We start from the raw sequence: 23,322 nt of genomic DNA, 5'->3' as shown, positions 1-23,322 counted from the left end.
CCACCCCTCGTTGGGGGCGCCCCGCTGCCGTGAGCACAGTTGTTGAGGGGACAGCCCGCTTCCCCAGGCCGCGGTCCCGGTCACGGCGCCTTAAGTGGGCTGTTCTGGCAGCGCGTAGAGTTTTTCTCTGAATTACGGTTGACGTGAGGGAGACTCTGCAGAGTGTTCCTGTGCGACCGAGAAATGCAAAATGGATTATGGATTGAAGTTGTTTTGTTCTCGATAGTTTCAGAAAATAGCCCGTTGACTGCGGTGTCTTGTGTTCGGGAAAAATGGGATTGGTTTTCCTAAGGGACGCCGCTTCCTGGACGCCGCTGATGCTGGGCGGCGGCGGGCACGGCACAGGGGCCTCCGTTCTCCAGGGTGGCCGCAGACGTTTGCCGGGACCCTTCAGAGACCAACTTAATTCCAGAGTGGAATAGACTAGAGATGATTTTAAGGGCGGGCCAGACCCCACGGGCGGCAGCGTTACGGGCGTTCCGAGCCTCGGAGGGAGGGCTCTGCTCCAGCCCTGAACACGGCGCCCCCGGCGGGGCCGGCAGCTCTGCGACGGGTCCTTCCGCTTCTGCCCCTCGCCCGGCTTCCTCCCTCCGCTGTCGGAGCCACGGGCGCTGCTGCAGACTGGGCTCCCTGTCATCTCCTCTTCTGGCCGCCTTGGCTCTCTCGCGTCCCGTGGCTGAGAATCCGGAAAGTCCGCGCGCGCCCGCCCCGCCCCGCCGGCCGCTGTCAGGGGCCCCCCTTGGCCGCCCCCCGCCCTGCTCTCACCTTAGGCTCCCGTCTCGCACCCTCCAAACAGGCTCGGTCGGTCTCTCCCATCCCTGCCAACAGATGGGCACACGCACAAGTCGCCATGCACCCCGAAACCCTCCCGAACCCCGCCTCAGTTACCTCCCGCGCTCACACCGGCCGGCCGGACGCCAGGAGATGCCACCGGCTGCCATCCCCGTCACACCCGTCGGCCTTGGCTCGTCCCTGGCGCACGCTGACCCACGCGATGTGCGCACCCAGGGCCGCTTCTCGCCAGGCCGGCTGCCGCCCTTCCCGCCCCCTCGCCCTGCTCCCACTCCTGGGGCCGGGGCGTCCGGGTGCCCCCTCCTCAGACCCGGTGCCAACGCACCCCCTGTGCCCCTTCCTTGGCAAGGGCAAAGGGACTTTTTTCTAGTTCAGGAGATGAAAAAGAAGTTGGTGAATTGCTGGGTGCTGGGTAGTTATGCAAAACTAATAATACTAATTCCTGAAGATGTGCCGCTTTTAAAGATTTTATTTATTTTTTTAGAGAGAAGGAAGAGAGGGAATCATCGCTGTGTGGTTGCCTCTCGCGAGCCCCCTACTGGGGACCTGGCCCGCAGCCCAGGCCTGGGCCCTGACTGGGAACTGAGCTGGCGACCCTTTGGTCTGCAGGTCGGCACTCAGTCCACGGAACCGCACCAGCCGGGGTGATGTGCTGCTTTTAAAAGAGTTTCCGTTCCCACTTGCTACAAAAATATGAGACATTTGACATCAGTGAGGGTTCATGATGACCTGTTGAAGTTCTCATTTTATTAGGAGAATCAGTCATCTGTCATCATTTATGGAGTGGAAAGAATGTGCCCCCATCCCGGAAGGGCCCCCCCCAGTCCGGGGGGAGGGGAACGGGAGCGCGGTGTCAGGGGCCGCGTGAGGACTCGGCGTGGGCGACACCCCAGCCCGGCCGTGCTCACTGAGCAGGAGCTGCCGCGCTGGAAGCAGGCCCGCTGTGGCTTCGCAGCCTCTCGCTCCCCGGCGCTCTGTCCACTGGAGGCAGCCCGGATCCTGGCCCGAGGGTCAAGTTCCCCATGGCCCTGAGCTGGGCTGGCTGACCACGGGGTACAGCTTTCTCTGCTGATGGCGGGCAGGGGCTGGTCCCCACCGGACACGCCTCTCCGTGGCCCGGGCCCTCCAGGGCGGGCGCAGTGCTTTCCAGCTGAGCCCAGGGAGGCGGCTGAGGACGCACCGAGCCTGTCTGTTCCCTGCGGGCCCCTGGCCGGCGGGATGGAGGCAGGGACAGCTCTGTCAGGCGGGCCCTGCATGTTAAGCCCTCGGACTTTGCGGGGGGATTCGAGTGAAAGCCCGTCTCTGTGGGCACGTGGTGCACCTCCCGTGGACCTCGCTGTGTGCGTGAAATACTTTGTGCCCCGAAGGCAGTGTGCACGTCTGGGCGATCATGCCATGGGCACCCTTATAACGTGAGGTGTTTTTGATATAAAGCAAAAGGATCCACAGAAAGTAATAGTAGGACTTCTGTTTGCCAAAGTAACATAGAAAAGTGTATTCTGCCCTCGTCCAGGGCTAGTGACTCATGGAAAGCATGTTATGACTGTGACTTAGAAGAATGGTTTGGTGTCACTCCTCTGAGTAATGGGGAAGCCGGGAGCCACTCTGCCCCGCCCAGTCTGCCTCTGCTCTCTGTGGGGACCTCTGGAAGGGCTTGTCTCCGTGGCTCTAGCACTTAGAACCAAACCGCAGCAGGAGGCGAGGCTGGCGAACCTAGCAACCGAGCAACACTGGGGAGACCAGCGGCCGGGCTTGGGTGTGGCCCCACATTGGTTAACTGTTCTGGCATTTGCTGGTTAGCTAAGATCCTCCTGTTCCTAAAACAAAATTAGACCATTCTATTTACCTCTTGCTCTTTTCCTGAGAAAGAAATTGAGCTTCTGCATAGAATCATACTGCACATCAGAGAACTGCTTTGTTTTTCTTTAAGATTTGGGGCATTTCACTTTCAAGAGGCGCAGCACAGGGGCCTTCAGGGGCGCCAGGGCAGTCAGCTCTCCCCACACCTCGGGCGCCCTTGGCCCAGAGTTCTGGGTTTAGACAGTGACTGTCGGGAACGGCCCGGCAGCCTGGAAGGGGCCGGAAACTCAGAGCCCACCTGTCGGCAGCGGGGTCCCGACCCAAGGCCCCCGTGCCACAGACCTACCGCTGTCCATACAAGGACCCGGGCCCAGGCTGGCACGGTCCGGGCGGACGGTCACCCTCGCCCTGCGCCGCGGGCGCCTCCCCCACTGCGGCCCTGGGCTCCATCTGCTCACGTTCCCGAGGAGGGACACCGGAGGCCTCTTGTCTGCCTCCCTCTCGCCAGATGCTCTCAGTTGGCTTTCGTTCTGTCTTCCTCGAGGTGGAGGGTGTCTCTCCCTCGGCCAAGCCTGCTCTGCACACGCCGAGATGGACATTCAGGGTCCCCTCCCGTTTCCCTGTCCTCTTGCACAGCCACACCCCTCCCTTTGGCTTCTTAGAAGACTGTCCACTGACCCAGTGTGGACGCTCCGCCGGCCACTCAGCAGTCACTGTCCCAGTGGCCTTACCCTCAATTTTAAAAAGAAAATAAAAAGGCTTCCTTCATAGCGGCCTTCAACGTGGGGCCCTTTTCCTGAGAGAGCTGCTCCTACCAAAGGGCACAGAAGGCCGCGAGGCCCCCCGACACTTCCCTCTCGGGGCGTGGGCGCTGCATCGCAACACCACGCAGCGTGGAGTCGGCGCTTCCCTCGCAGCAGACCGGCCCCGCCCCGTGGTCTGGGACGCGGCCACGGCCGGGGGGCGCAGCGGCCCCTGTCCGCAACAGCGATCTCCCCGCGGTGTGCGCCGAGAATGTCCACGACACGCAACGCCCGACTCTTCCATCCGGGGTGTGACCTCTTCTCCCTTTGTCTGTCAAATTAAAAAAAGGCGACAGCCAACACGACAATGGCCACTGGTGTGAATGAGTCAAACTGATACCTGTTTGGTTTTTTTGTCAGATCAGCAGAAAATAAACCTTCTTGGTGTGCCCCAGGACATTAGTAAGCAGCCTATGTGTGCCGAGAGATGAAAGGTTGGAAATCGCGGGTCTAGGAGTGCGTTAGAGGAGCAGTTTTCTCTAATTTGCTACCACTCAGTGAAATAGGAAGTCTCTTGTGCACCTGCGGTTACTGTGTTGCTGGTATTGTTGGCTCGTCCGTGGGACAGAGATGGGCCAGCCAGCCGCCTCTTCCTCCTGCACCCTGGGCTTCTGCAGCTGCCTCGCCCCAACCCCCAGCTTCTGCAGGGGCTGTGGGCTTGTTTTCCTTCCCAGGGCCGCCCAGTCTGTCCAGGGCATCCCATTTTAACCCATTGTTGCCAGCTTCCTTCCTGCTGTGGACAGGAAGGCCAGGGAGCCTTGGGCGGAGCCTTTCTGGGAGCAGAGGGAAGGGTGTGGGCATGAAGGCACCAAGGCAGGTGCTGGTCTGCGTGCTCTCGGGCTGGCGGGCTGCGTGTCCCATGTCATGCCTGCATGTCTTCCGCCCTCCATACCCCGTGGGCGCCACCATCCCTGGCAAGTTTCAGGTGCGACTCCAGACACACAGGCAAGGCGACCTGCTCAGGATCCCTTAGTGAGTGTGGGAGCCAGGGACCAGAGGAGATGGCTTCCACGCAGAGCTCTTAACCCCTTCCCCGCCTGGTCCTCCCGCAGCTGGTCACTAGTGGCCACCTATGGGGCTGGGGAGAATGCAGGGGTTTCCCGGCACTGCCTGGGAGACAGGCGGGCAAATGGGATCCAGTCCCCGGGCCCTGCCCTGGGAGGTGTGGCCGCAGGGTTGGCGCTGCCGACCGCTCAAGAGCTTGCCCGGATGGGGACATGGGCACCGAAGCCTCCAAGAGGCCGCTGCTCTGTTAGCTGGCTCCGCTCTCACCTGCGAAGTTGTTGCTGCCACTGAAATCGAAGTTGCTTTCCATGATAAACTCCCCCAAGTCCTACATGTGTAGAACAGTTTAAAATTATTTTCTCCAATTCACTTAATTTCATAAAACCAAGAGTTGTCATTCGTGAACATATGAACGTGTTTCAGCAGGAAAGAGGTATGAAAAGGCACCGCAGTCCCGCTGATACAGACTTTTGTGGGCCGAGGGATGCTGTCCCGCGGAGCTGGGTGCGGTGCTGGCCTGGCAGAGCTGACAGCTGCCCGCTCCGCGGCCGCTCTGACCCTTTGCTCCCCCTCTTTTCCGTCGCCCCGCCTTCCGGCCCTGCAGCCTCCGGCCCTCCGGCCCTCCCTCCGAGCCTCCTGGGCTCTTCTCCGTGCCTTCCCGAGCCCCCTCCCGCAAGCGCGTTCGCAAAGGCGCGCAGCCCACAGTGGGCAGGTCACGCCCTACTATGTTCCGGAGAATTAGGTTATGGGGACAGGGCGTGGGAACTCGGGGGGCTGTAACATTTAAATGTGAATGTGTGGTCCCCCAAGAATCCTTCGGGAGAGGCCTTTGCAGAGAATTAGGCCAAACGATTCTGTTTAAAGTTCGCGTTTGCAGGCGTGGAGGTGGTTATTCTGAGACGGGCCTCGAAAAACGGGACCGAGGGCACGGGCTGACGGGGGTCGACACTGCCCCCCCCGGCCTGGCCTGAGCCGGCTGAGGTTCTGATGGATGTCAGGGTGTCGTTCTGTGGCTTCGGCCCGACCCTGGCGAGGCCGCGAAACGTTCCATGGCTTCGCCGGCAGGGCTTTTAAAGAACGAGCGGCGCGCGTCCTGTGGCTAGAGGAGGCAGGGAGGTTCGGTCCCTTTCCCCGCACCCTGTCCGCTCGGCCCCTGCCCCGCACGCCCTCCCGGGAGGGTCCTGGGCGGTGCGGTCCCGGCTCTGAGCCGCCGGATCCGCGCCGAACCGCGGGCGCCCGCGCTCGCCGCTACGCCGGGATTGCTGCTGGGGAGGCGGGCGGGGACGCACCGGCCTCGGACGCTTGTTCTCACCGCCCTGCGCGCACTTGTGTTGTCCTCCTGGACGCCCGCCCTTCTCGGGGTGCCGCGTTAACGGCGCCGCCCGGCAGGCAGGTGCGACTGGGCTCGCCGAGGTTGCAAGGTCCGCAGAGCTCAGTTTAGCACGAGTTTCGGGGGCGCCGCTGGGCGGTAGCAGGCGGGAGCGGGACAGGAGCGGGCGCGGGGAGATCAGGAAGGCGCTCGCTCCGCCCCCACGCAGGCCCCGCCCCAAGGAGACCACCCCAACCCCCAGCCTCCGGTTCCCTCCCGCTCCCGTGGGCGGGGCCGGTGGGGTCTGCTTTCCCGCCACCTTCCGGTGCGGCCGGAGGGGGTGGGGCGGTGATTGATAACCGCGCCGCTGGGGCACGGGGAGGGGCGCGCAGAGCGGGCCGGGGCGGGGGGCGGGGCGTGGAGCGCGGGCAGGGGCGGGGCCTTTGGGGCGGGACCCCGGTGCAGGAAGGGGCCCCGGGGGCGGGGCGTGAGGGGCGGTGGCGCTCCTCTGCCCCGTGGGCCCCCACCCGCGGGAGGGCCGGGGCCACCTGCGCCACGCCCCTGGGCCGCGCCCGAGCCGCGCAGCGGGGAGCGCGCTCCGCCTCGGGAAGGGCGAGTCCCGGTGCCTTCGCGGGTCTGCCCCTGGACCGGAATCCGCCGCGCTGGGGATGCGGCTGCGCTGAGAGCCTGAGCCCGCGGACCGAGAGCCCCACGGACCGAGAACCCCGCGCTCCCCGAGTTTCTTCCCTGGTTGTGTGCGGAGGTGGACTTGCAGCCGGGCATCATGACCAACCCCGCGGCCACGCAGAACAAGGAAATAGACTGCCTGAGCCCAGAAGCTCAGAGACTGGTAAGAGGAAAAGCAGGAACTTTCGGTGCTCCCGGCGAACGTTTGCCCTCGTCCACGTTCCAAGGTCCAGGGCAGCGGGCACCTCCGACCGCAGGCGTCTGCGCCTGGCAAGGTGTGCGGAGGGCTCCGCCGGGCCGGGCCCCCTTCAAGGAACGTCCCCACGCGAGGATGTGCGGGTGGGAGGGGCCCTGCTGTCTGCTCGGTTCGCGGCCCCGTGCGCGCCGATCCCCTGCGCCGAAGGCGGGTTTCGCTGGACGCCGCCCCTCTCAGGACCAAAAGGACCGCGGTCGCTCCCCTCTGCCTGTGACCGGCTCAGCCCAGCCCGGTGGCTGGGCCTCTGAGCTCCGAGACGTGCGCGCTGTCTAGAGTTTCGCCGCAGCGGTTAGTTTGGTATTTTACCAGGACAGCGCCCACGAAGCTGGTGTGCCGAGCCGGGCCGCCGGGCGCGGGCCGCCGTGGGGCCGGCCGTTCAGAGCACTCACTAGTCCTGCGCTGGACCTTGGGGTCGCTGGGCACTGGACTGACGTCTCCACCTCCCCAAGAACCCCAGTCCCCAGTGGACTGTGGCTGGTCTGCTGAGTCTTCCGGGCCTGGCAGGGCCCTGCACCATTTGGCAGGGATCCGGCCTGACACCTGGGGTGCGGGGTGGTGAGGTGAGGCGCGGGCAGGGGGCGGGCGGCGGCGCTTGGTCATCACCTCGTTGTCATGCTGCCCGTGGTCACGGCGAGAGGGTGCACTGGGGAGGGAAACTGGGGAGCGAGGGCTGCAGCGACCCCGGGTTCCGCTTCGCTAGGCCTTTGTGGGGAACTGATGAAAGTGAGGGCCTCAAACAATCACCCCTCCACCAGGTAGGAACTAGGGGTCCCCTGCTGGGTGTTTGTGGAGATTCAGAATGAAAAGGCTGCCCTGACCGCAGGGCGGGGGGGGGGGGGCCCCCGGCGCTCACAGCAGGCGGCCGCCGGGGGGAGGGAGAGAGATGGGCCGGGTGGGTGAGCTCGCGCCTGCAAGTTACTTGCTGAGGTTGCAGAGCGCGACTCGAACGTCCTGCCGGTGTGCGGCGTCCAAGACCTCACGTAGAGCCGCGCCGCAGGAGCTGGTTACTACCCCGCAACCGCGGGGTTTCCAGGGGCCGGGGAACCTACGGAGAGGCCCTGGGCTCGCCGTGGGGAAAGGCCCTGGGAGGAGAGCGGGCCAGGCGGGGGGGGGGGGGGGGGAGGTCTGTGTCCCTGGGGGGCAGCCCAGGCCCGTGGGATGGAGAGCGGGGACTTAATCCTGGGCTAGGTTCTAGCTCTGAGGGAGGAACTCTGGGTGGGGACTTTTTGAAGAAGAAAAGTAAACAGGGAGACTGAGTGTGTGACGGAGGGAGGGGACTGCCCACGAGACAAAAGAGCAGAAATGACACCCGGCTCTCAAGATGGGGGCCAGCACGGCCTCCCTAACCCCCGGCGTGGGGAGCCCCGGGCTTGGGTCCGGGTGCACGTGGTGCTTCGCGGAAACGGGAGGGGCTGGCCCGCCGGGCCAGGCGGGACAGGCGGGACGGAGAAGGTGCCCGTCAGCCCCGGCCGCCGCCCCTCCCTGGTCTGGCCACCGTCCAGCAGGTCGCCGCAGGAGGATTTAAAGTGAGCGGCACCTGACTGGTCAGGGACATGGGCCCCTTTTCCCTTAGACGGTCAAATAAAAAAGTGACAACAGCTCACACAACAATAGCTGCCTGGTATGAATGAGTCACAATTATACTTTTTTTTTTTTGTCAGATCAAATAGATGTAACATACACTTGCCAAAAAAAAAAATATATATATATATATATAATACACATTTTTGGTGTGCTGCTAGAATTTTAGTGAGTAGTTTATTCCTGCCCCCAGATGACAAAGGTCGCACGTTGCTGCCCTGCCGATCCCAGGACCCAGTGAGCTCTGGAAAAACAAAAGTTGGTGCTTTTTTTTCAGTGAGTTTGTGGCAGAGGCCGCTGGGCAGCGTGAGCCGCCGTGGCCGGGGGAGGCGTCCGCAGCTCCCGCCGGCCTCGGCGTGAGCGATCCTCCGCCTCCCCGCGGCCCTGCTCCTGGGCTCCGCCAGGGGCTGTCACGGAACACATGGTGGGGCCCCGTCGCCCTTCTAAAGGGTGAAACTATTGAAGTCCGAAACATACTGGGCCCTGGGATTTCCGGTAAGAAATTGCGAGCCTGTAGGAGGGTGTTCTTTTTTCACTAACAGCAAAACCTCTTTCAGAGGGAGAGTGGGGAGCAGGAGCCAGGACGCCCCGCTTCATGAGGTGGGCGGTGTCGTGAGAGAGGAGGCCGGCTCCGGGCCGGTCGGGGACAGACGGAGGTGGGGTGCCTCGGAGGGCGTCCCTCCGTGGCCACCCCGGCCGTGCCGCTGGCCCTTTCAAACTGGTCTGGGCCTCTTGTGTTCTGCGTGAAGTCACCCTGTTGCCCTAGAAACAGGCCCCCCGCCGGGGTCGGAAGGCTGGCGCGTGGGTGCCCGGAGGGCTGGGGTGGGCGGGAGGGAGCGGAGCCGCCAGGCTCCTAGGAGGGGAGGGGAGCGGGGCAGGGAGGAGCCGGGTCCTCCCATGACCCTCAGCGGCAGCGCCGGAGCTGTTGGAGGGGCGGGTGTGGAAACCACACACTTCTCTAACTTTTGTAACTTCCCGTGTATGACATGGGTTGTGTCACCTCTGTCAGCTTCCCGCATACCGACGGGCACCAGCCGACAAACACCAGCCCTGTCCGTCCGAGAGGGGCGTCCCCGTCGGGCGTGGGCCCAGTCTGCAGGGCCCACCTCGGCGGCCCCCTGAGCCAAGGCCCTCGGGCGCCGCGCGCGGGCCACGTGGGGACAGGCGGGCCGGCGGCCGCTCTGCCCCTGGGAAGCTCAGCCGGGGACCCTGAGCCCGAGGGCCGCGGTTTGTCTGCGGCCGGCCCTCCAGCGGCTGAGACAGAAAAGCACCGAGGGACGTGTTCTCGCCTCACGTTGCGAGTGTCTCCCGCTGGGGTGACGGTGAAGGCTAAATTTCCCTTTTTCTTTAAGAGTTAGTTTCTGTTCGGCCGGGGCTGCTGTCACAGAGCGGAAGCCTCCTTAGCAAAAATGTTTAAACCTCTGTAGCTTAAGCTGCCCCTGGCAGGGAGCCCAGGAAATCGAGCTATTTCTAGGCGCGGAACTGTTTTGTCTCGAAGCTGATTGGAGTGTTTATTACCTATGCGAGCGAGGCCTTAGCTCGTTTCTGCGGAACTGCAGGGCGCAGCGTCGGCACTCCTGAAAAGGGGAGGCAGGCCTTACCCCTGAGAGGTCGGTGTGTGACTCCGCAGCGGAAGCGTGGGGACTGCTTGCTTAGTCATGTGCCAGCGCTTCCAAAATCTCCGTCCATGTTTGGGAGCGGCGGGCCCCGAGCCCGGAAGGCCTGCGTGACGGACCTGCTGTGGCAGGAGCCTGGCGCCTCCTGCCCACGTCGGGGAGGCACAAGGGCAGCTGGCACCTGACTGTTCTAACTTCGGGCCTCCCCAAGCTTTGTTTGCTTTTGTAAATATAGAAGCTTGTTTTCATGGAATGAATTTGCTAGGACTTTGATTATTCGAACTATCCAGATACGCTTAAGGAAATTCACTTCTTTCTCCTAAGTTAAAGCCTTATTTTGACTGCCCGCACCCCCCAGCCAAACTTCCAAACAAATGAACCAAAAACACGCAAAGCAAGAACCCTGCAACCGGGAACACAGATGTGTGTTCTGCGCTCGTTCATTCATGGGGGGGCGGAGCGGGGGGGGGGGGGAGGGGCCGGAGCGGGGGCGGGGGGCGGAGTGGGGCAAAGTTTCAAGTGACTTTCTCCTCAATGCTGTAACTTGATAGCTGTAAAGCAGTTTCCCCTTGAATCTAAAGAACAACTACTTTGTAGCAAAGGTGTAATTTATCTTCAATTACTGCCTTGAGGGTTTCCTTTTAATTTTAGCCAAAATGTTTCATTTACACCTTTATGTGATAGAGCTTGGAAGGCGACATCTTGTCTGACCCTCTGGGTGGGGAACCCCGGGGGCGGGGGTGAGAAATGAGGGGTGGGCTCTGGGCAGGGGGCTGGGCCATGCCCACCCCTCCCGACCTCTCCCTGCACATCCGCCTGGCGGGTGCTTCCGCAGGCGCGTCTCCTTGGCGGCAGCTCTCCACCGGAACCGGAGCCGCGTTCACACTGCTGCCACCCTGGGGACAGTAGGTGGCATTTTCCACCACCCCACGCCCTCCCCCCGTGTCAGCCTTCAGTGCTTTCTGTGGGCGTCTTCCCCAACCCTGGCCATCACCCCATCCCATGAGAGGACTCGGTTACCCCCACTTACAGATAAAGAGGAAACGGGGGCTCAGAAGGGTCAGGGGCTTCCCCAAGTGCACGCGCTAGCGGGCAGCGGGGCCGCGGACTCGGAGCCGGTGCCGGCAGCTGTCCCCACTGTGACAGCGCTGGGGGCAGGAAGCTGCTGGCCGCTGCGGAAGGCGCTGAGGGTTTCGGGTTACTAGGGCAGCCTCTTCAGACCGAGTTCTTGCTCCTCTCGAGAAGTCTTCATTTTATCGAGTGTTTCATTTCTATTTCTGGTAGTTTTCAAAACTTTAACCAAAGAACACGCAGTGGCCTCCGGTTTTCTAAATAAGGAAGAGAGCACCAGAAACAGAGGAGCGGCGGGCCTTTCTGGGTCCTCCATGCGGCCTGCCCGCTGCCTTGCCCTGCTGGTCCGTGGCCAGCAATGCGGGAAGCTGGGCGGCTGAGCCTTCCCCTGGGCTGGGCGGCCCCGGCCCCACGCCACCCAGACAGACCGGCCCCCGGGGGGGCAGAGCGGACGGCCTTGGAGTCCCCCGGGCCGGTTCCAGGACCGTCCCTTGGGCACGGGAGGGGTGGTCAGCAGCCGTGACCGGCCTGACCCCGGAAAGCGTGGCGTTGCCGGAGAGCCAGCCTTGCTCTGATGAGGAGCCCCGTCGACGCTCTGACACCTTAGAGGTGCGGAGTTCGCAGGGGAGACCTTGAGTGGAGCCCAGACCCGTCGGCTGCAGGGGACATGTCCCCCGGGGAGCCACACAGGTGAGCCAGGCTGCTGTCACCTGTCAGCCACGCGCACGGTTGCGGGTGGCCGTCGGGCTTTTGGTGGCCGTGCCAGCATGCGGAGGCTGTTGAAGGAAATGCGGACATTCACGCATCTCGGGAAGAACTTGAGATGTTTTAACGGCAAGAGGACGGTTTACTTGCAGGGAGGGCAGCGCGCATCCCGAGTCATCGCACTCGATAAGGGAGCGCGGATAAATTTCATTCCTGGTTCATGTGTAAGTTGGGTGTTTTGGGATGTAGGGTACTGCGAAGGCATTTATTATTCTGAAAAGCAGCGTCAGGAGGGAGACCGTCTCAGCGCACAAGCCCTTGCCGCCGGCTGTGGAGGCAGCGCGCCAGGACCCCCGAGGTCCCCGGGCCCAGCACCCGCCCCCGTAGTGAGGGCCGAGGTCCAGACGGGACGCGGTTTGCCTGAGCCCACGCCGCCCGTGAGCGGCCGAGCCGAGGCTGGGGGCGAGGCCCTGAGGCCCTGAGGCCCTGCTGGGCGGTCTCCCTCTGCGGAAACTCGGGGCCGAGCTGCGAGGACGCAGGCAACACGGAGGCGGCACCCACGGCTGCTGGGCCCGTCCTGTGAGTCCCCCCGGGGGCAGAGGACGGGGTGTTCAGGGCCCGGTCACGACCCGCCTGGCCAGCTGAAGGCTCTTTTGAAGGCGGCTGTTTTACCACAAAATTCTATGATAATGTTAATCATCTGAGCTGATTTTGATGGAAACATAGCATTTTAAACAACCAGTTAAACTTTAGCCTTTAATAACTTCGTGTCCTCCCAATCTCCCGGTAATATTGATAAAGAGTGTCTTGTTTACTTGGTGACTTACACACTGGCCCCCAGACCTTTGCCCAGGCCGTGTGGCCAGGCTGTTTGAACACGTGTGGCCGTGCACCGGAGGTCCAGCCCCTCCTTTCCACCCCGAACCTTTACAGCCGTGGTTTAAAAACAGCCGTGTCGGACCCGATGCCACTTTCCAATGACACGTTTTTAACATCTTCATCCCGAACCTGACATGAAATTCATAGACGCTAACACCTGCCCATGCACGTAACATCGAGTCGGTAGAACGCTCTAACGGTAACACTGAAAATCAACAGAATGAAGGTACGTCGCAACCCCGGAGCGTGCGTTTTGGTACCTCAGCGGTGCTCCAGAGGGCCAGCGCGTCGCCCGCCGCTTGCGCGAGCCCGAGCCCGGCGTCGCCGCGGCAAAGCGCAGGCCGACGCGGACGCGCTGTCCTCACGCCCGCACGGCACACGTGGGCGGCCGGCCGGGACTTGACACCCCGAAGCTGTGCCTAACTCTTAGGAAAGGTCTGAGCAAAACCAAGTCCCTCCTTCCCTCGCTTCCTGCCGGGACGGCCCGTGCACGCCAAGGCTGCGGGGCGTGTTTTGGTCCGCGTGTGAGCTGGCATCGCGTGCGGGTCGAGAGCGAGCGGGCGGTTTTCCCGCCTGCGGGAGGAGCCCGCGGGAAGGCGCCACCGCGTTCGGGCCTGTCCGCACGCAGGGGGTCGGGGAGCCACGCGTCGCCCCTACATGCCGCTCGTCTCCCCGCCGGTCCCAGCACCCCCAGCACCCCCAGCAGCCTTCCCGAACTGCTGTCTGGGAGCTGCCGCTCCCCCACTGACAGCTGCCATCCCGAAGCACCTTTTCTCCGTGACAACCAGACTTATAGCCAGGGAGCTAATGAGCAGCCCCTCGTTGGGGGAACTGCCGTGGCTGGCTCAGTGAGGGGGCCTGGAAAGATGAGACGCAGAGACAGCCGTCCAGCGCCCGGCGGCAGCCTCACCGTTGGGAGCTGCCGGCCTGCCTGCCAGTGGCCGCTCCTGCCGCCGCCGGCCGCTCCCCGCCGGGCCCACTCGGCTGCTTTGAATAGCGGGCTCTGCCTCGAACCTGCTGCCTACGGGGGCTGGGGGTTTGCCTAGAAAACAAAAGTTGGTGGCTGTTTCTGCTTCCTGATGCAAAGGCGTCTCAGGAAAGGGACTCTGTCCTGGCCTTGCGGTCACTGAGCGCAGCAGCAGCCTCTGCTCCGGGCGGGACGCGTGCCCGCGTCGCCAGTCACCGATCTCAGGCCGCGTGCGTGTTCTTGGGGTGTCGGGCCGCCCCGCCGGGAGCTGTGTTCGTTCCTTCGTCACTGCGGACGGAGGTCCCCGCGCGTTTCTCCGTCTCCGCTTCAGGCTTCGGCTGCCGAACAGTCCTTTTTCATTGGCGGCACCGCGGGGCTTTAAATCCCTCCTTAAACATCCCCCGGGAAGCTACGAACGATGCTGTGTCACGTGGCCTGACAAAAACTGCCGGCTTCTCCTTTCTGCTCGGTTTTTCAGGCCGGAGGCCGAAGCGAATGTGCACACTCGGTCCGGAAACTCTCTCCTGCCTCCCCGCCCCGGCCTGTGCCGCTGCCAAAATGCTCACACCCTGAGCAGCCCGCATCGCATCCTGTCCACTTGACATCTGAGGCGACACCCCAGGGAGACGGCCGTCCCTGGGGTCCCTCGCGGTGTCGAAGGCCAGTCGCCGCTCCGTTGACCCAGGTGGCGTTCGTACGTAATGTGTGCTGACAGTCCCCTCCCAAACAACGTCGAGAATGTCAGCACCCAGCGTGACAGGCGGTCACTTGCACAGCGGTCACGGGCTGTGACTGTCCCCTGGGCTCTGCACGGCGGGGAGCTGGCCTCCCGGGCTGCCATCTTGGTGCCTTTCCAGACCTCAGGGCTTTCTCTTGCGGGGGCGGGAGGGGGAGTGACGAAAGTGCACCCCAGCCCGTTTCTGAGCAGCCTCTGCAGAGCTGGGGCCTGGGTGCCCCGGCCGTCCCCCCCGCCGACCCCCGGAGCCCCTCGGGGCAGCTGCGGCCTTAGGAGCAGAGTAAGGACTTGTTCTCGGACTGCAGGACGGGACGTCTTACGGCCGAGTCCCAGGGAAGCTGCGAATCTCGGGACGAGGACAAGCAGAGCCAGGAACCCCTGAAGCGCGCAGGTCACGGAGGGACGCACCCCCGGAAGGACGCGCATGCGTCTGCCTCCCGCCGCGCCTCTGTCCTCTCCCAGCGGGCGGGACTCCTGGCCCCCGCGTCCATCACGGTTCTGCTCTCTGAGGTGCACCGCACGGGCCTCCGGGTCCACAGGGAGGAGTCGCAAGGAGGACGCAGACCTCAGTGGAACTGGGGCGCAGGGCGCCGGGGCCACCCTGGGAGCATCTCCGACGGCTGCAGGTCCCCCACCGCGGGCGCCCGCTGGGGCGGGGGGTGCCTGCCCCGGGGGTTTCCCCTGGGTCCTGGCCAATCACGTCTCTTTCTGGTGCTGCTGGGCCTCCGGCCGTCGCAGTTCCGGCTGGGCAGCAGCAGCTGTTATCTCTGGAGGAAGCCGTTATCTTTGGAATTCCTGGCGCTAGGCTGGCCTGCCAGGTCCCTGGTGGCGAGGCCTGCGTCTGACCGTTTAGCCCGAAGCTCTGGTGTCCTGCTCCGTGAAAGCTGCTTCCGCTCCGTGGCCGGGCCCAGAACGACGGTCACCAGCCCCCGGCACTGCCCAGGGACCCGTCGCCCAAGTGGCTGCTGCCGTGGCCGTGGCTTCTCCACGCAGCTCTGCGGCCTTCGTCCAGCCTGGCCCGGGCCTGGGCTGCCCCGAGAGGGCCGGTCCCAGGGAGCAGTGTCCCTTCGGGGGTCTGTCCGCCAGCCCGCCCGCGCGCACCCCGTGGCCGGGCCCGTGCGCCCCCCGCTGGGAGGCCTGGCTGTTGCGGCCGCCAGGTTAGGGGACCCTGGGGCCCGGGCCTGGGCGTCGGAGTCTGTTTCGCCCCCTCCCACCCTACGGGCCACAGTGCTGTCAGATGGAATGTAAAAGTGGGACTTTGGAGTCTGGGGTCCAGCTCTTTAGAACTGCAACGCGGCGACAGGTGCTAAGTGGGGGGGGTGCTTCTCCCCCGAAACGCTTCCCTCCCCCGGGGAGGCCTTGCTTCAAAGCCCAGGTCGCTAAAGCCCTGTGTGGGACTCGGGCCAGGACAGGAGCGTCCTTGGGGCAGGGCCAGGCCCTGTCACGGGCTGTCGCCTTTAAGGGGCGTTGCCCTCCGCGGCGGGGGGCGGTCCTGAGGAGCCCCGGAGCCGGGGTCTGCTCAGTGTCTGGGGGCCCTGGACCAGCCAGCGCCTCCCTGGGCTGCAGCCACCCCTGCGGTCTGCGCTGGGGCGGGGGGGGCGCCTGGGTTCCTCTGCAGGGGAGGGGCCCCAGCAGGGCAGCCTGCGAGCAGCAGGGGGCACCTTCATTTCCTTCCTTCCCCACTCCCTCCCTCCCCCCCACCACCCTCCCCCCTTCCTTCCTTCCTTCCTTCCAAAAAGTTTGCTCTTTATTTGAAAACTGTCAAACAACCCAGACGCAGATGGGATGACAGAAAGCAGAAGGCCCCACTGCGGAGCCGCCCGCCGCCCCGCCCCGCCCCGCCCCGGGGCCTGGGGCTGTCCAAGGCAATGGCTGCCCTGGTCCCTGGTTCTGTCTGGGGGGGCTGCGCGGGGCCGCAGGTCCTGCGTCTCTGACAGGCCCCCGGTGAGGCCCCTCTGCTGGGACGGACCCCGTGACACCGGCGGTTCAGAGCCCTCGTCCCAGCCACTGTCAGCTTGCAGCCGCCGACCCCACCCGCTCCCCCTCAGGTTACGTCCCGGCTGTGCCTCAGCGGCGATGGCATCGGGCGGGGGATAGAGGGTTCGGGGCCCAGAGCCCCGCCTTCTCCTGACCCCCTGGAGGGGACCCTGGGGCGGAGGGCTTGCGGCTGCCTCCCGGTGGCCCCTGTCGGCAGGGGAGAGGGCAGCCTGGGACGCGGGAGCCGCGCTCTGCGGGACCGGAGCCTGAGGGCCGAGAGCGAGCTGGGCGCAGCGGGCAGCGGGGCATCTGGCCGGCGCACTCCGGGGGGCTAAAGCCGGCTCACTGCCGCCGGCCGGGGAGTGTCCATGGTCTTGCCTCTCAACTCTTTGTTGAAGCCCTGAGCAGCTTATACAGCCCTTCTCCCCTAAATTCCATAAATCCGCCTACGTCCCTCCATCTGCCGGCATCTCCTGCGAGGCTGAGGTGGGTAGCACAGAGGCGTACCCTTGTGCCCAGACCCCAGCACCCTCGAGGCGGGGGCTGTGTCCGGGGTCAGGGAACGCTCTGTGCCCAAGGCCTGGCGCGCGCCGGCAGCCGGGCGGCCGCCCGGAGCAGGGCTTCTCCGGGGCTGGCTCGCGGGACCACAGGTGCCTCCCCGGGACGGGCCTGACCCGGCCCCTCACGGCTGCGCGTTGACCCGGCGGCAGCCCAGCCAGCACCCCCGCGCCCCCAGCTCCTGTTCAGGGGCCTGCCCGCCAGTAGGCAGCCCCTTCACTCTGGCTGGGCTTCCTGCTGCCCCCCACCGTTCCTGCACCCCCCGCATTCCAGCACGAGCGCCACTTCTACACCAGGAGTGGTTCCGCATTCCTCCGAGATAAGATTCCAGATAAGGAGCTGAGCGCCGCCGGGCCTGGACCCCGGCCCTGGGGGCTTCTTGCCCAGCCCCGTGCCTCAGCCCCCTCCCGGACGCGGCTCTCCTCCTGGCCTCTGGGGTGGGGCTTACGGCCGTGGCCTCCAGGAGGCTCTCCTGACACCAGCGCTGGCTTCAGCGCCCCTGCCCCTCCCCCTCACTGTAGCACTGCCGCTTGTGTGCAGACACCGATCACTATGTCTGCATCACGATGCTGGGGACCCAGGCCACGCTGTGAAAGGCCTTCCTGGCTGCCTTGGGCGGTGCTGCCAGTTCGTGTGGCCGGGCTGGTGGCCAGGCTGGGGGTGGCCGGTGAGGAGAGGTCCTCTCCAAGCTAAGCCCAGAAAGTGAAAGCAGGCATCTGCAAACTCTTAACCCCTGACAGGGCTGGAACCTCAAGCATGCAAGTTGACATTTTGCACGTGTCAGATGGGGCTGGGTCCGCCGTGCACCGCAGAGGCGCTGGCCGCAGGCCCGCCAGCCGGGCCACCGCGGGGGGAAGGCAGGGGCGGGGGCCTCACAGGACGCGTGGGGGAGTGAGCTCGTGTTTGCACGTCACCGAGGGGGGCCATGGCTCCGTGGTGCCTTCTGTTCATTTAAGGACTTGATCGTATCAGATCCAGCCTCTGGGGACTGCACGGCAATCGCGTGAGTGGCCGCCGGGGCCTGTGCTCCGCGTGGAGCTGCTGTGTGTCCTTGGCGACGTCAGCGTCTCAGGCCACCGTGCCGTGAGGACTCCGCGTGTTCCCTGGAGGCCCCTTGGGCCGGCGTCCAGGTCGTTCTGCCGATCACGGCCTCGCGCGCGCAGGCGGAGGCGCGCAGGCTTGGTGAATGCTGGCCCGCCTGTGTGCGGGGCTTCAGTGCGCCCACCGGCAGGACGGTCGCCGCTCCCTGCCTTGTCAGCGCTCTGCTGTCCCCGTGAGTCACGTGAGAGGCGTAGGTGCTTCCTGGGATGGGGAGTGCAAGGATTTGACACCATATCGAACCACAGATTTACTTCCTTTCTCAGTTCTGGTCCGTGCGCCGCAGCTGGCCTGCCTTCGAGGTCGGCTGGCTGTGTTCTTACAAGGAATTGATTCCGTGACCTGGTTTTGTTCCTGTGGTTCCTTTATCAACCCAAGTCCACGCCCTTTAAGCCCGGGGTTCACCTCAGGGACAGGACAGACGTGTGTGGGCGGGACGTGAGGACCCGAGGGGAGGGCGGACCGTGACGGGGCTGTTCCTGGGCAGCTGGGGTCCGTGGAGGCGTCACTGTGGAGCCCGCCTGTCTGTGGGGAGGCCACCCAAGGCGGCGGGGGCCCCACGCTCAGGCAGGCAGTCTCGTTCCCGAGGGTCTCTGCCCTGACCCCAGGCACAGCTAGACCCGGAAGTGGGGGGACAGACAGGCTGGAAGAGATGGGCGGGGGGCCTCAGCTCGGGGCGCGGGCAGGCGCGCAGCCCCGCCTGCTCAGTGAGTCGTCCGGGCCGTTCGACAGGCTCCCCACGGCCGCTGTGCGTCTGGAGTCGGCGCACAGGGCTCCTAGACAGGGCTGTACTCGGGGCCGCGCGAGGCCGCCGTCACGGTGGCGGGGGCTGCGTCCTTTCTAGACCACGGGGTCCTCTTCCGAGCGCACACCCACCCGCAATCACCTGGCCTGTGCCTAACGCAGGCAGCTGGTGAGGGGCTGGCACTGTTTGTGCCTTCCTGTTTGCCACAGACTGCCACCCCGTCATGAGAGTGGCCTCCGTCATCCCGGGGGCTCACGCTGAAGGGGAGCGGGTCGTGGGGAGCACGGGACCACCCTGGAACCCGCCGCCACACTGCCGCCTCCCTCTGCCCCCCGCGGCAGCCCCTTCCTCTCGCTCACATTCCCGCTTCCCTTCTTCATCCCCTGCGCCTCCTTCTCTTTCCCAACCCCCTCCCCGTCTGTCCCCACCCCAGCTGATGGGCTGTGGCCTTGGGTCTCGGCCGGCGTAGACGCGGAGCCAGCTGGCTGCTGGGAGGCCGCTGCCCTCGGTGTGACCGCTGGCCCGTCCGTGGGGCTGGAGGAAGTCCCTGTGGCCAGTGTCGGTCTGACGAAGCTTCCCTGCCCTCCCCTCCCCCAGCTTTGCCCCTCACACAGTGTTCAGAAAACTGAAAATGGCCACGAGGAATCCAGGCTCTGACCTAGTCGTGATTTTGACGCCTTGCGTTGCAGGGCCTGGGCTTGGATAGTTAAGGGAACCACGTGAACAAGTTAGAAAGTAAGTTCCTTCTGAGGACACAGCCCTCCGACCTAGGACAGATCGTCTGGGGTCAGTTTTCAGCTTAGGTGAGAACTTAGAAGATGAATTTGTAATCAGTACAAGCGTGAGGCGGGGCGTGACAGGTGTCCCTGACACCAGGACCCGCCGTCCGGACGTCGCCCTGCAGGGCAGGGGCCCGGCCCCTGGGGAGACACTGCTGGCCGTCTCCGATGGCCCCGTATTACGATTGTCGAGGGAACCCAGAGATGTCTGACAAACGTCTGCAGAGCTGGTGGAAGAGTTTACAGGTGTGTCCCCGAAAAAGTTAAGTGGAAAGAAGGTGGGATTTGCCCCCAGAAGCCTGGACCCTGACGCCTTGCACGCTCACCTCCCTGAAGGAGTGACCGAGCGCGAGGCGGGCGCGGCGAGAGGCAGTGTCCAGGGGCTGGGTTTGACGGCGGTCGGCCCCGGTCAAGCGTTGCAGATGCTCTCCAGCAGACTGTGGGAAACAGCCACGAAAGTGGGCAGGTAGCTAAACAGGGGCAGATACATGTTTCTTGATGTAACACTCCTAACAGCTCCAGTCTTGTTCTTGAGAAAAGATGGGCTTCCCAGCGCCGCAGGTGCCGAAGAGGAGGCTGAGGGCGGCTGGTGTCGCAGAGGGGACTGGACAGGAGTTCTGGAAGCCGGGGCCAGAGTCCCCGCCCCGTGCCCTCGGACATGCCTGGCAGCCTCTCCCCACCTCCGCTTCCTGCTCTGTGGAGGGAGGGGTTGAACCCGTGGCCCGTGGCCCTGCCCTGCCCGAACACTTCGCGCCGTGCCTTAGGCTGCGGTAGCTCCAGGGGAAGGCAGCCCGCCCAGCCCTGCCGTTCACCGGCTGTGTGACCTTGGGCAAGTTACTCAGCCTCTCTGTGTCTTAATTCTATCATCTCTAACCAGGGATGGTGACAGTATCTACTTAATAGTGCTATTTGGTAACAGTATCCACCTAATAGCAGTAGTTGGTAACAGTATCCACCTAACAGCGGTTTGGTAACAGAATCTGCCTAACAGCAGTGTTGCGGGGCGTCTGGGACAGACATACCTGGAGCCCAGGGAGTGGTGCCCACGCCTTTCGTGAGGGCTCCGTGAACGGCAGCGGGCATTATGGCTTGTCATTGCCACCGCTGTTGACCCTCTTACCTCTTACGAGCCTGTGCTGCATTTCTGTACGTGCATTAACCTCTGACCAGGGCTTTCTTTCCACTGCGTCCTTGCTAACCTCGCACGGGAAAGGGGCCCCTGGCCCACCTTCTAACGCGATCTCCGTGTGTTGCAGGCGGAGGCCCGGCTGGCGGCGAAGCGGGCGGCCCGCGCCGAGGCCCGCGAGATCAGGATGAAGGAGCTGGAGCGGCAGCAGAAGGAGGTGAGGCGCACACTCGGTTCTTTCCGCGGGCGGTCCCACTTTCGGTAGCGCGCGCATGCGGGGGCACCGTCCCTGGGACGTTGCCCATGATCGGAGGACACTTGCACCTGGGACTTCTGTCCAAGGTCAGGCCAGGGAGGCGCATGGCGCGGATGCCAGACGTGCCGGGCCCAGCCCCGACCTGCGGGATCCGAGGCCGCCTCCCGCGCCCGGCCGCCTGCCCGCCTGCCTGCGGGGATCCTCCCAGCCCGGCTTTGTGGCTCTGAACTTCAAGGTCTTGCTGCTGAGCGAGAATCCCGATCCTCCGACTTCGAAGTGCGACAGGAGAACAGACGATTATGTTTTTAAACTAACTAAACTGTTTTTGTTTAAGGACATGGCCCCTGAGGGTCTATGCTTTTTAGCAGGTTTCCCAGAGCCTGCAGCCCGCGTGTGGTACAGGACACAGAGTAAACACCGTGGGAGAAGTAGCCGGGGAAGGAGCGGGGCGGCGATGTGTTTACACACCTGCTGATTGTGTGGGCTACTTATTTGCATAACCTTGAACTGGAGCCAGAGTCCGTGGATGGCAGAGGGCCCTTTAACTGGCAGCTGGACTGACGAGGTTCTCCGTGACCTTGAGTCACGGGGGAGGAAGGAGTCCCCGCCCAAGGGACCCTGCTGTCCTGCGGGCCACGCCCTTTGGGAACATCCACTCCGCCCCACCCAAGGCTCTGCTTTGTCAGAGGTTTTGAATTCAGTGCGTTGGAAAGGGCCCGCCAGCTGCCCTCCCTACGGCTGGCTTTCACAGTCTTGCCTGGTTCACCCGGCCGGAGTTTAAAAAAAGCTGAGCCAATGTTTTAAAACTGGTGAGATTTCGGGGGCGGGGGGGCGGAAATCTCGATTCCCAATTTCTCTTAGAGCCACGGCAGATTCTGCCACTTCCCTGTGGGGCGAGGCCCCAGCCACCAGCGGCTCAGGGTCATCCTCTGCCTGAGGGTTTGTCACTCCCGGCAGAAGCCTGCGAATGGGGGGCGTGGCCAGAGGGGAATTTGGAGGGGTTCTTTCTCCTGGTTTGAAGGGTAGGCTGAAGGTCATTAGAAATAACTCAAGCCCAGGCCGACGGTCAGGAGAGTCTCAGCACAGCCCCAGGACCGGAGGGCGGGGCCCCCGGGCAGCCCCACAGCGGCGCAGGGGACCAGAGGGGACCGGCTGCTGAGGAGAGGCCTCACCGAACTCCAGTGGCCGTCGGGAAGCGGCCGTATTTTAGGTGTTGCTTGTCCCCCGTTTCCGTGTGAATACAGGCCACACGAGTATTTGAAAGTAGGTCGCGCCTTCCCCTCCTGGTTGGAAAGGCAGGTGCACTTGTGAGCAAGTTCTGGTATTTTTGATATTTGCCCCGAGAGTGAATTTAGTACCTTCGTTGTTCATTCTTTTTCCCCTTAATGTACTCCAAGGAGCACAGGTGTGGCATGTTCTCAGTGCCCTCCCCCGCCCCCCGAATTGCATGTCTCACCCTAAAATTTGAACTAGAGACTCCTGCGTTTTCATGGGAATGGCTTGGACTTGGACGCCGCCTCAGGCCTGGCGATCAGCCGGCGGCGCCTCGCCGCCCGGTGTCTTGGCTCAGGGCGCAGGCTCGAGCCTGCCCGTCCCGGCGTGACCTTGGGATGGGACCCGGGAGTGACTGCCGGAGGCCATTCAAAGAAGCGTGGCGTGCGAGCTCGGGTCCGGCGCTGGGGGGCGCAGAAGGGGCCTCGGCCTGGCAGGTCCCGCTGGGGTCGCCTGCGCCTCGGGGGCTGCGCTCGCACGCCACGCTTCCCACCTCCGCCCGCGCGGCCTCGGGGTACGTTGTGGTTGTGGGGGCTGCCTCGCCGAAGGGGTCTGTTAGCCTGAACCTGTTTGTACTAACAGGTGTTTCAAGTGACAGCTTTTTCCAACCATCTGGGGTTGATGTCCCTTTCGAATATTTCTGCTCATTCAGCAGGACCCCCGCAAGCCCGCTGTGAGCCTCCCCTCTGCTCTGGAGCGCGGGATGGCCGCAGGGTCGGGTCAGGGCGCACACGCGGGGCAGCGGCCGGTCTCGGCCCAGCGCCCCCTGCGGAAGCGGCTGCTCCCTTCCCCCACGCCAGGGCCCGCCCACCGTCTCCATGGCCCCTGGTTTTAACGGGCTTTTCCTGTTTCTCCCCCGTGGTCCCCAGTCCTCTTTCTATTAAGGCCTTAAAAGAGCTGTAAGAAGAATCTCCCCCACAGCTCTGTGGCCATGCCAGGTTGTGCCACGGCCGATGGCGTTGCAGCGCCGACCCTCCCCCGCCTCCCTGTCTGCAAGAATTCCTGGCGGCCTGTTACCGTCCCCGTGCTCTGTCGCGGAGCTGAGCCGCAGGCTCAGGAGAGATGACAGCGTGCCGGTGAGGGGCCCTGCCTTTGGCTTCCGCAGCGGCGTCAGCCATCGTCCCATGCTTTTGCTCACGTTTAAGAGAAAGTGACTTTCACCAACCGTACAAATGTAACGTGTCTACAAGATCCCAGTGAAAATAATCACAACATGTGTGCCTGCGTAGCTGTCCTCCAAATCACACACTTAGAGGAAATGCACCCTACCCTTCATCGCGGACGGCCCTCGTGGAAACGCGCGC

General features: G+C 63.9%; 1 protein-coding gene across 21 annotated transcripts in view; it reads left to right on the top strand.

The window, feature by feature from the left end:
* LRRFIP1 (LRR binding FLII interacting protein 1) overlaps positions 1-23,322 on the top strand; it is a 111,407-nt gene that overhangs the window by 31,635 nt on the left and 56,450 nt on the right. For 17 of the 21 annotated variants that reach the window (XM_054571095.1, XM_054571080.1, XM_054571074.1 and 14 more), the window contains exon 2: positions 20,621-20,707. In XM_054571095.1, the coding sequence (XP_054427070.1) occupies positions 20,621-20,707 (87 nt within the window). Of the gene's footprint in view, positions 1-6,387; positions 6,560-20,620; positions 20,708-23,322 lie in introns of those variants that run through there. The other 4 variants (XM_054571097.1, XM_054571089.1, XM_054571058.1 and 1 more) reach the window with 1 other exon arrangement.

The sequence above is a fragment of the Pteronotus mesoamericanus genome, unplaced genomic scaffold (assembly GCF_021234165.1).
Source record: "Pteronotus mesoamericanus isolate MK-2021 breed Mesoamerican mustached bat unplaced genomic scaffold, CSHL_Meso_final contig_1018, whole genome shotgun sequence".
Taxonomy (NCBI): Eukaryota; Metazoa; Chordata; class Mammalia; order Chiroptera; family Mormoopidae; genus Pteronotus; species Pteronotus mesoamericanus.
This window is presented reverse-complemented; position numbering and strand designations above follow the sequence as displayed.